Source organism: Elephantulus edwardii, unplaced genomic scaffold (genome assembly GCF_000299155.1).
Source record: "Elephantulus edwardii isolate Elephantulus edwardi_28Jun2011 unplaced genomic scaffold, EleEdw1.0 scaffold00184, whole genome shotgun sequence".
Classification (NCBI taxonomy): domain Eukaryota; kingdom Metazoa; phylum Chordata; class Mammalia; order Macroscelidea; family Macroscelididae; genus Elephantulus; species Elephantulus edwardii.
Window position 1 is genome coordinate 4,870,002 of NW_006399934.1, and position 10,858 is coordinate 4,880,859.

A 10,858-nucleotide genomic window follows, 5' to 3' on the forward strand; every position below is an offset into this window, starting at 1 on the left:
TCAGATAAACTCTCTTTTCACAAAGTCTGCTTAAGTGCAGAAGATGCCTAAGATGGAAGAAGCATGGTGGAGGACATACCACTTGCAAGTGTGGCAGATAATAGGTGGGGATTCCCTCCCTCTATTTTTAATTGTGGTTTGCGTAAAGCTTTAATGAATATATTTTTTATTTCTGTTTCTATAAGCTGAATATAACAATGTCTGATTTTATTGTGCTCATAAAATACAATATTTCATTGGCTTCCCATTACTCAGAATAATCTTCCCTTATGTTGTTGCCTTTGAGTCGAGCACGACTCATAGGGACCCTAAGGAACAAAAGGCCTGAAGCCTTTCTATAACTTTCAACATTTATCAAAGTTCATGGAGTTTCCAGGGGAATGTTGTTTAGGAAGTGATTGCCACTCCTGCTTCTAAGAGCTCAAGAAAACTCACCAGAGCATATCCAGACACTTCTTTCCTAAATTTAAGGAGTGAGAGTAATAACCACTGAGCAGAAAGCCCAGCTCTCTGTAATCCAACCTTTCCTTAAAAATCTGGTCTGTGGAGAGTGAGAAAGGCCGTTTTAATCCTTCTTTACAGGGTGGAGAGAAGAGAGTTCCCTAGGTGCTCTGGGTATTTGAGGCTCCTTGCAAATATCCTGGGATTAAAATTTCCAGTTACACGACATCTTTTTGTATAATATTTTTCTGTTGAGTTGATGTAATGATGACATCAATTTATCTGAAGTTTCAGTTTATTAGTGCTCATTGGACCAAATTGTTGAAAAGCATTGTAATTTGTTGTTTTAAGTTCCAAACTTTCAACTAAGTGTTGGAACTCCCTTTTCAATTTAATCCTTAAAATATAAAGGAAGGCAGTTTATTGATTTATACAATGTAAATGCAGTAAAATCATGTTTTGCTATATACCTAGGAAGCAGAGTTAGCTTGAATAATACAATGTTTTTTTAAAATGCTTATAATTTGAATACCATTGTTGTTGTTAGGCACTTTTGAGTCAAGTGTACTCATAGAGACCCTATGAACAACACATCTGAATCCTGCCTTATCCTGTGCCATCTTCTCACATCCTCTCTCACTAGAGTCCACTGTGGTAGTCACCATGTCAGTCCACCTCTTTGAGAGACTCCCTCTCTTTCACTGACATCATGTCCCTCTCCAACTAATAGTTCCTCCTAGCAACATGCATAAAGTATGTGAGGCAAATCCTAATCATCCTTGTCGTCAAAGAGCACTTTAGCTGCACCCTCTCCAAGACATTATCTATTTATTCTCTTGGCTGTCCATGGGATGTTTAGTTCTCTTCTCCAACACCACAGCTCAAAGGCATCAATTCTTCTTCTGTCATTTTTATTGGTTGTCCAGCTCTCAGATGCATAGCAAATGATCGGAAAGACCATCGTCTGAATCACATGCACGTTAGTCCTCAAACTGACATCAGTACTTCTCAATAAATTGGAGAGGTCCCTAACTGCAGATTTTCCCAGTGCAATGCATCCCCTGATTTTCTGATTGTGGTACCAAGGGTGTTAATTGTGGATCCAACTAAGATGAAGTTGTTCACAGTTTAAATTTTTTTCTCTATCCATCATGATGTTGCCTATCAATCCAGTGGTAAAAATCTTTGTTTTCTTCACATTGAGATGCAGTCCATACCAAAGGGTACATTCTTTATCTTCTATGACAAGTGCTTCAAGTCCAACTTATTTTCAGAAAGCAAAGTTGTGTCATCTGCATAACACAGGTTATTGATGAGTCTCCCTCTGATCCTGATGCAACATTCCTCTTCATGGAGTCCAGCTTCTTTAATAATTTGGTCAGCAAACAGATTGAATAGGCATGGAGAGAGAATACAACCCTGATGCACTCCTTTCTTAATTTTAAACCATGCAATGTCCCCCTGCTCTATTCAATCAACAGCCTTCTGGTCCAGGTATAGGTTTTACATGAGCACAATTAAGTGGTCTGAGATTGCCATTCTTCTCAATGTCAACCATAACTTGTTACAATCCCCACATTCAAATGCCTTTCCATAGTCAAGAAAGCACAAATAAACATTCTTCTCATATTCTTTACTTTCAGCCAAGATCCATCTGATATCAGCAATGATATTCTGGTGCCAAAACCTCTTCTAAATCCAACTTGAACTTCTGGAAACTCCCTATCTATGTACTAGATACTATGTTCTAGTAATTTATGAATAATCCTAAGCAGTATTTTGCTTGCATGTGGTATTAAAAACATTGTTTAATATTTTCCACATGCTGTTGGATCACCTTTCTTGGGAATGAAAACAAATATGGACCTCTTAGAAACTAACGAAGGGTTCTTTAAGTTAAGCATTTAGCAGCTAAACAAAAAGTTGAAGATACAAACTCCTTCCATTAGAGAAAAATGAGATGTCTTATGTTTTTTTTCTTTCCAATGCAATTTGTCTTTTATTTTTTCAAATTAATTTTAATGAATGTTTATAGAGATTTTGTATTTCCATGCATTCATTGTTGCCTTTTTCTCTCTGTTCATGCCTCCCTCCAGTTCACTCTACTCTTTGAAAAGTAAAAGAAAAATTATTTCATTGGTATAATAATCCCTCTTCCCACCCCAAGTACACTCCACTATGTAACCTTCATTCTGGACTCTTGTCATAACCATGATACCCAATCACATATAGCTTTCAAACAGTTTCTTCATCTGTTTCAATGTGGTATACATAATTTATCCAATTTTTCTCAGTCTCACTCCAACTCTGATGTCAGTCCTGTTCTACAATAGTGGCACCATGCAGCACCTATCCTTTTGTGACTGAGATATTTCACTTAGCATAATGTCCTCCAAGGTCATCCATTTTGAATAGTGTTGCATGAGTTCCTTGGTTTTCAGTGCAGCATAATATTCCATTGTGAATAAGCAAAGCACTCCTTAAAAAGAGAACAAGGTAGGAAGCATTTCACTCCCTGATTTCAAACCCTATTACACTGGTCAAGACAGCATGGTACTGGTATAATGACAGACACATAGATCAATGGAATAGAATAGAGAATCCAGAAATCAGCCCATCTACCTATGGTCAATTGATTTTTTTACAAAGAAATGAACTCAGTTAAGTGGGTAAACAACAGCCTTTTAAACAAATGGTGTTGGCAAAATTGGAAAACTATCTGTAGAAAACTCAAGCAAGATCCACACCTTACTCCATACACAAAACCCAACTCAAATGGATCATGGTCCTAGGACTGAAACCAAGAACTATACATTTCATTAAAGAAAAGCTTGGAAGCACTCTAGAAGTCCTAATCCACAACATAAACAGTCTTCCAAGCACCGTGAAAAATCTACAACCAGGAGAGGATAAAATACTAAGAATCAAGTCCCTATGTACATCTAAAAACTTCTCCAACAGAGTAAAAAGGGGAGCCACAGACTGGGAAAAAGTATTTGATAATAACATGTCAGATAACAGACTTATATCTAGAATTTATAAAATACTCAAGTACCACCACAAGATAAAGGTAAAAAAAAATTGAAAAATGGGCACAGAATATGAACAGACACTTCATCAAAGAAGACATTCAAACGGCCAACAAATATATGAAGAAGTGTTCAAAATCCCTAGGTCCAAGAGAGATGCATATCAAAACAACTGTGGAATATCATCTCACCCCAGTAACAATAGCAAAATTTAACAGAGTAACAAGCAACAAATGCTGGAGAGGTTGTGGAGAAACTGGAACCCCCATTCACTGTTGGTGTGAAATGGTGCAACTGCTATGGAAGGCTGTATGGTGCTCTCTCAAAAAGTTGCAAATAAAAATACTATTTGACCCAGAAATTCCATTACTAGGAATATACACTAAAGAAACCATAACTGCCACCCAGGCAGATACATGCATACCCATGTTTATTTGAACTTTGCTCACAATAGCAAAGAGTTGGAAACAACCTAAGTACCCATCAACAAACAAATGGATAGAGAAGCTCTGGTGTATTCACAAAATGGAATACTATGCTGCATTGAAAAACAAGGAACTCATGAAATATTATTCAAAATGGGTGATCTTGGAGGACATTATGATGAGTGAAATATCTCACTCACAAAAGGACAGGTGCCGCACGGTGCCACTATTGTAGAATGAGACTACATCAGGGTTGGAGTGAGACTGAGAAATATTGGAAAAATTATGTATAGTGCATTGAAACAGATGAAGAAGTGAACTGTTTGAAAGTGATATGTGATTGAGTATTATGGTTACAACAAAAATCCAGAATGAAGGTTGCATAGTCAGTGTACTCGGGGTGGGAAGGGTGGAATACTATACCAATGAAATAATTTTTCTTTTACTTTTCAAAGAGAAGAGCTAACTGGTGGGAGGGGTGGGCAGGGAGAAAAATGCAACAATGAATGAATGGAAATCCAAAATCTCTGTAAACGCTGATTAAAATTAATTTAAAAAAATAATAAAAAAACAATAAAGCAAAGACAAAGAAAAAAAAAGAAGCAAGGATCATGAGACTTTGGCTTACTTTAAACATGTCTGCATGATATGACCATTTCTTAAAAAGGACACTCTGATAAAACAGAATGATGAGAATGAGTCAACACAGTAGCTGTTGATAATAGATTCGACCATAGCACAAATCAGGAGGGTGGAGCAGGAGCAGGCAAAGCTTGTTTTCTTTTTGTTGTTGTTGTTGGGTTTTGGGGTGTTTTTTTTGTTGTTGTTGTTGGTTTTTGTTTGTTAAAGGTTTTTTAGGTTTTTTAAATTTTATTTATTTATTTTTTAATTGCATTGTATGCTACCGTCAAGTCAGAGATTAGAATCTACCAACTGCACCTGCACTGAGGGAGCCAGAGGAAACAGTCTACTCTGATGAAGATTTGCACCCTTAAAAAATCTGATGGAAGTTTCCACAGAACCAAGAGCAATTTATTAGCAGTGGGTTTAAAAAAAATAATATGTGGTGGTTTTTCCAAGACCACTCTTTTTTGCATTGAATGATCTTTGCACCGTTGTAAAAGAAGTTGAGAGCTCATTGTTTGTTTCTATACTCAAAATAAGTCCACTGCTCTATGTATTTCTCTCATCTAGTTAACTTCATATTTTGCTGGCTGATTGTTCTTTTGTTTTCAATTATCTTAAAGACTATTTACGTAGCTGAGCTACTTTGTAAGGATATATCCTGAAGTCAGTGTTAAGACATTCTAACTTCAGAAGGGTTTCCTCCACCTGCTTCTTTCCATTAGAGAGGTACACATCACTTAGAAAACTTAATCTCAAAAGATAAACTGAAAATTTCATGAGGGAGAAAATGAAGGGATGAATAAAAACAACAATCATAGAGATGAAAAAATTCATAAAAGAATGTGAAAATGCTAATCAACATAATAAAACAAAATAGGTATGAATGGTTAAATGATATATCAATCAACCTTGTAAACTTCCACTCAAATAAAAAGAAAAAGTTAAAAGAAACCCAACACTCACAAGTATGAATCATTTTTATTTAATGATCTTAACTATTCCATAACACACAACTGTGTTTGAGAAGTACATTGCTTTAATAGAATGAATAATTTAATAGAATAAACTCTTTTCCTAATACATACTATTGTTTGTATGTGCTATAGAGTTGGAACCAACTCCCAGCTGACCTTCAGTGGGTTTTCAGAGGCTGTAAATCATATAGAAGATTGTTAATTTTTCTTCCTTGGAGCAGTTGGTGCATTTGAATTGAAAGCCTTTGTGTTGACAGAGCAACTCCTTACCCACCAGAGCTCCCTAATATATATTCAGTATGGAGAGCTGTGTGTGGTCGCCATTACAAGATGGCACTGATTTCCTGTTTCTCTTTGTTTGCCTTGATCACAAACAAGACCTTATTCGGGCACAGTGTTCTCATTGGTCAATAGCTTGATCTCACGTGGGGTTAGGGATCCAATGGAGACATGACACATGAGGTGAAGGGTGGAGGACCTAGAAAGGGATAAAAGGCCGCGACCTTTCTTCTTTTGCTCTCTTGCTTCTGCCACCACCCTCTGTAACCATACTCCTGAGTAAACCGCTGTGAGAAGGAACCGCTGGTGTGTTGTGTCCTTATTCCTGCTGGACAGGCAAGGCGCGCAACATTACAGTATGTTTTATTTAATGTTATTAGGAAATTTCATATAAAATAAATTGTGAGTTGGAAAGGACTGAGACCAAAAGGGTTTTTTATTTAATTTTATTGAACATTTACAGAGATTTTGGATTTCCATTCATTCACTATTGCATTTTTCTCCCTGCCCACCCCTCCCCCTCAGTTTGCTCTTCTCTTCAAAAAGTAAAAGAAAAATTCCCCCACCCAATGTACACTCCACTATGCAACCTTCATTCTGGACTCTTGTCATAAACATAATACCCAGTCACATATAGCTTTCAGACAGTTCTCTCCCTCATCTGATCCAATGCAATATACATAATTTATCCAATTTTTCTCAGTCTCACCCCAACCCTGATGTCAGTCCCGTTCTACTATGCAGTAGTACTGTGGCACTATGTAGTATTTGTCCTTTGGGACTGAGATATTTCACTCATCATAATGTCCTCCGAGATCACTCCTTTTGAATAATATTGCATGAGTTCCTTATTTTTCAATGCAGCATAGTATTTCATTGTGTGAATATACCAAAGCTTCTCTATCCATTCATTTGTTGATGGGCACTTAGGTTGTTTCCAACTCTTTGCTATTGTGAACAAAGCTGCAGTAAACATGGGTGTGCATATATCTGTCTGCGTAGCAGTTATGGTTCCTTTAGTGTATATTCCCAGTAATGGAATTTCTGGGTCAAATGGCATTTCTATTTGCAACTTCCAAAATATTTTATAAAGCCTAAAATCCTTTTCCAGATTACATGAAAATTGAGAAAGTAAACTCTTTTTCCCTTGTATAACCTAGGGTCTGTTATTTTTTTCAAAAACCCTTTTCTCCATATTCCTGTTCCATTTGTCTAATTATCAAGAACGAGAGAAAGTAGAAGTAGTCTTTAAATTTCATTGGTAAGAAATAATATTTTGTACTGTGCTTTAAAGAAGGAAAAAGAGTTATAATTGTTTTAAAAAGAGAGAAGTACCTCTAGATTTAAATACCTTATGTGGTTAAGATTTATCAGTATTGTGAAAAGAAACTGTTTTAAGACTCAGTTGAATAAGTTGAATTGGGGAAAAATCCCCAAAAAACTCATTTTGATGTGTGCAAAAGAAGGTAAAGTACATATGAGATAGTCTATGACATTTAGTAATATCAATATATCAGAACAGATTTGTAATATCCAAGGTTCAAATGTTTTGGCAGTTTGTTGAATTGAGATGGATAATATTCCTAGACAGATAACAATCTAATTCAGCTCACAGAATTCACATTATCAGTGTGTTTATTACAAAAATTAAGGAATGTAATAAAACAAATTGAAGGATTTTCACATTTATCAATATCTTATCCAAGAAAATGAATCCATTGTTTTTGAAAAATTACAAAATGTTGAAATAGGAAAAAAATTATGAAATTTATGTATGAATGAATAACCCTTTGAAGGCTTAATTTTATTGAGAAACTCTGGAAAGTATGTTAAAAGAGAGATCATATTGAAGACTCAGCATAAGTATTTAAGTCATAATTTCATAAATAACCAAATACAAAATGTTGTGGAACTATCTGACTTAAAAATTAACATTTATTATTAATTATTTATTGTTTTCTGAGGAACAGAGGTCCAACATTAAATTCAATGTTCAAAAATAATTTTTTACATATTATCTGGTTTTAAAAACATATAAAATATTATCTAGTTTTCCTTCTTTCTTTCTCTCTCTCCCTTTCTCTTTCTCTCCCTCTCTCTCTCTCTCTCTCTCACACACACACACACACACACACACACACATTCACATAGACACACATAATAACTTTAATTTTACTTTTCTGAAATAATTATAATGACATTATAAATTGGTCAGGTCAAATATACAAATTTATAGATAATCTTTTTCATGTCATATTGATTTATTTGCCTCCTGAGACTAGATTAATCAGAAATTAAGGTAAAGGAGAAAAATGAAATTATTTTGTAGGATTCAAGTTTATAAAATAGATATTCCCATAGTGCATAAGCAATAAGCAACAAGCAACATCTAGCTCTCACTCTTGCTCATTGCTATCAAGTTGTTTATAACTGAAAGTTGACCCCTAGACAGCTTAGAAAGCTGTTTATTTCATGTAAAGAGACTGCTCATCTTTCTCCTAAGGCACATTTGGCATATTTGAACCGCTAAAGAAGTCTTTGCATCTCACACCTCCTGCCCTAGCCAATTTTGGTTTGATGGCTCAGGGCTTCCACACACCTCTATCAATCCACTGCCTTTCCATTCCCTGTGATGTTGGTGTTCCTGTACAGTGTGGGTGGGATTTCTTTGCAATTACTTACTATACACCAGAAAGCCAAACAATAACAAAGAATGATAGAAGGATTGATGCGTTTGAGTTTTGAGTTCTGGAAAAGAGTGTTGAGCATGCTGTGGACTTCCAGGAGAAAAATAAAGCTCTGTCCTGGACTTGGTGAAACCAGGTTGCTCTCTGGAGGCAAGAATTTTGAGGCTCCATCTCACGCACTTTGGGCACATGGCCAGGATGGACCAGTTCTTGGGGGAGGGACATTATGCTTGGAAGAGTGGAGGAACAGCACAGAGAGGAAAAACCAAGAAAAGATGGATTGACTCAGTGACTGGAGAAATGAGACTAAGTCTGTTGGAGATGATGAAATTGGTTCAGGATAGGGCAGGTTTCAGAGCTAATGTACAAAGGATCGCTAGGAGTCACAAGTGACTAGATGGCATGTAACAACAGCAACAACAACAACAACAAGGTTTTGGTTAAGCAGATTATACCACCACAGCTTCCTGAATAAGTGATGTAGAAATTGTTTATTTTGGGCTCTTATTTAACCCGTACAGTGCATCTCACTTGAGATTGTGTTAATCATCATTTCAGTGTCAAACATATTGGTTTAAAGACAAACACATCGTTTTTTTTTAACTTGATGTCTTCTTCTTAAGATCTTTTGACCCAAAAATCCTTAGTCAGTGCCCTGTGAAGTGCTGCTTTCACATCCTTGTTCCTCAGTGTATAGATAAATGGATTTAGGGTAGGTGTGACAATTCCATAGAAGAGAGCCATGATCTTCCCTCTGTCACGAGAATAACTAGAGGGAGGCTGGACATACATACTGATGGCTGTAAAATAGAAGAGGAATACCACTAACATATGTGAAGCACATGTATTAAAGGCTTTCCAGCGACTCTCTGCTGAGCGAATTTTCAATACTGCTCGAGCAATGAACATGTAAGTGCCCATAATGAGAGTGAGAGGAACAAGGAGCAACAAAGCCCCTAGGACATTCAACTCAGCCTCATTCACACGAGTATCTGTACAGGCTAGTTTCAAAAGGGCAGGAACTTCACAGAAGAAATGATCCATCACTCTCCGTCCACATCTTGGGGTCATTACGGTGAGAGTAGATTGGACAAGGGAATTAGCAAAACCACTAATCCAAGTCCCAATGGCCATGTGGGTACAACGTTTTTGGTTCATGATAACTGGGTAATGAAGGGGCTTGCAAATAGCAGCATAACGATCAAAAGCCATAATAGCTAAAAGTATACACTCAGTGGAACCCAACGCTAAAAAAATGTAGAGTTGTGCTATGCAGCCACCATAACTAATAGTCTTTTTTGGTCCCCTGAGGTTGACTAGCATTTGTGGGACAGTGCTTGTAGTGTAGCAGAGATCCAGAAGGGATAGATTTGAGACAAAAAAGTACATAGGACTATGAAGTTGAGCATCCAGGCGTGAAACTAAGATAATGGAAATATTGCCAAATAGGGCTAAGATATAAGCCACTAGAAAGATTACAAAGAGTGGTGTCTCAAGCCAAGGACGGTCAGAGAACCCAAGTAAGATAAAATCATTAAGTGAGCTGTGGTTATTATTCCACATTTTTGTACTGTTGAATTAAATTTCAGCTGAAATATCTAAGTACTAATTTCTGAATATGAGTATCAATAATTTAAAAAGGCCTTAGGAATGCTGAAATAAATTTTTCATTTGTTCAGTGATTTGAATTTATATGATAATTGTAGCAAAAATAATGTCATTGTTACTTATATATTGATTATAGTAATACGTTGAACCAATACTATCAATGCAGTATGGAAATATTGAGAAAATAATAAAGAAAATGGTAGCAAAATAAGTGAGGAATTTTGTTTTCTTGGTAGGTGTCTTCTTGTTACTTAATCCTTTTGGAGTTTGTTGTCTACTCTTACAGAAAGTTGCAATAATTTTACCACCAGCTGTATATCATGAACATCTTATGGTGACAACCAAGTTTCGTTTTAAACTGATAAAAAGGAAAATGGAGTTTTCTAAATAAAAGTCAATAGGGAAATCAGCTATAGAGATCAGAGCCGAGGTATCTTGACATCTTCATCTTCTTTACATTGACTCCAATAAAAAATGTCATGGAACTGGAACACTTCAGAAAATCTGTACCACAAGGATTCCTTTTACTCCTTCCAAGTTTACAGTTTCAAATTTCTTGAGACTTTTAAAATGGAAAGAGCAACAAAATAAGAAAGAAAACATAAAATTATTAAATTTATTTTTATTTAAATACATACTATAATTCATTTTGTTTTTCCATTTGTTATATTGCATTTTATTTTCAATATCAGTAATTTTTTCTTTCTTTAAATGCTAGTCATTTCATTTATTAGCTGTGTGATTTTGAAAATGTTATTTCATTTCTTTGACCTTCAATTTCCTCATTT

At 35.8% G+C, this 10,858-nt stretch overlaps 1 protein-coding gene across 1 annotated transcript; it reads right to left on the minus strand.

Moving 5' to 3' along the window:
• Positions 1–9,080: 9,080 nt before the first annotated feature.
• LOC102850085 (olfactory receptor 2B2-like) lies at positions 9,081–10,025 on the minus strand. The gene has a single exon (XM_006896299.1). It carries the CDS (start codon positions 10,023–10,025, stop codon positions 9,081–9,083), a length of 945 nt encoding a protein of 314 aa, XP_006896361.1.
• Positions 10,026–10,858: the final 833 nt, after the last annotated feature.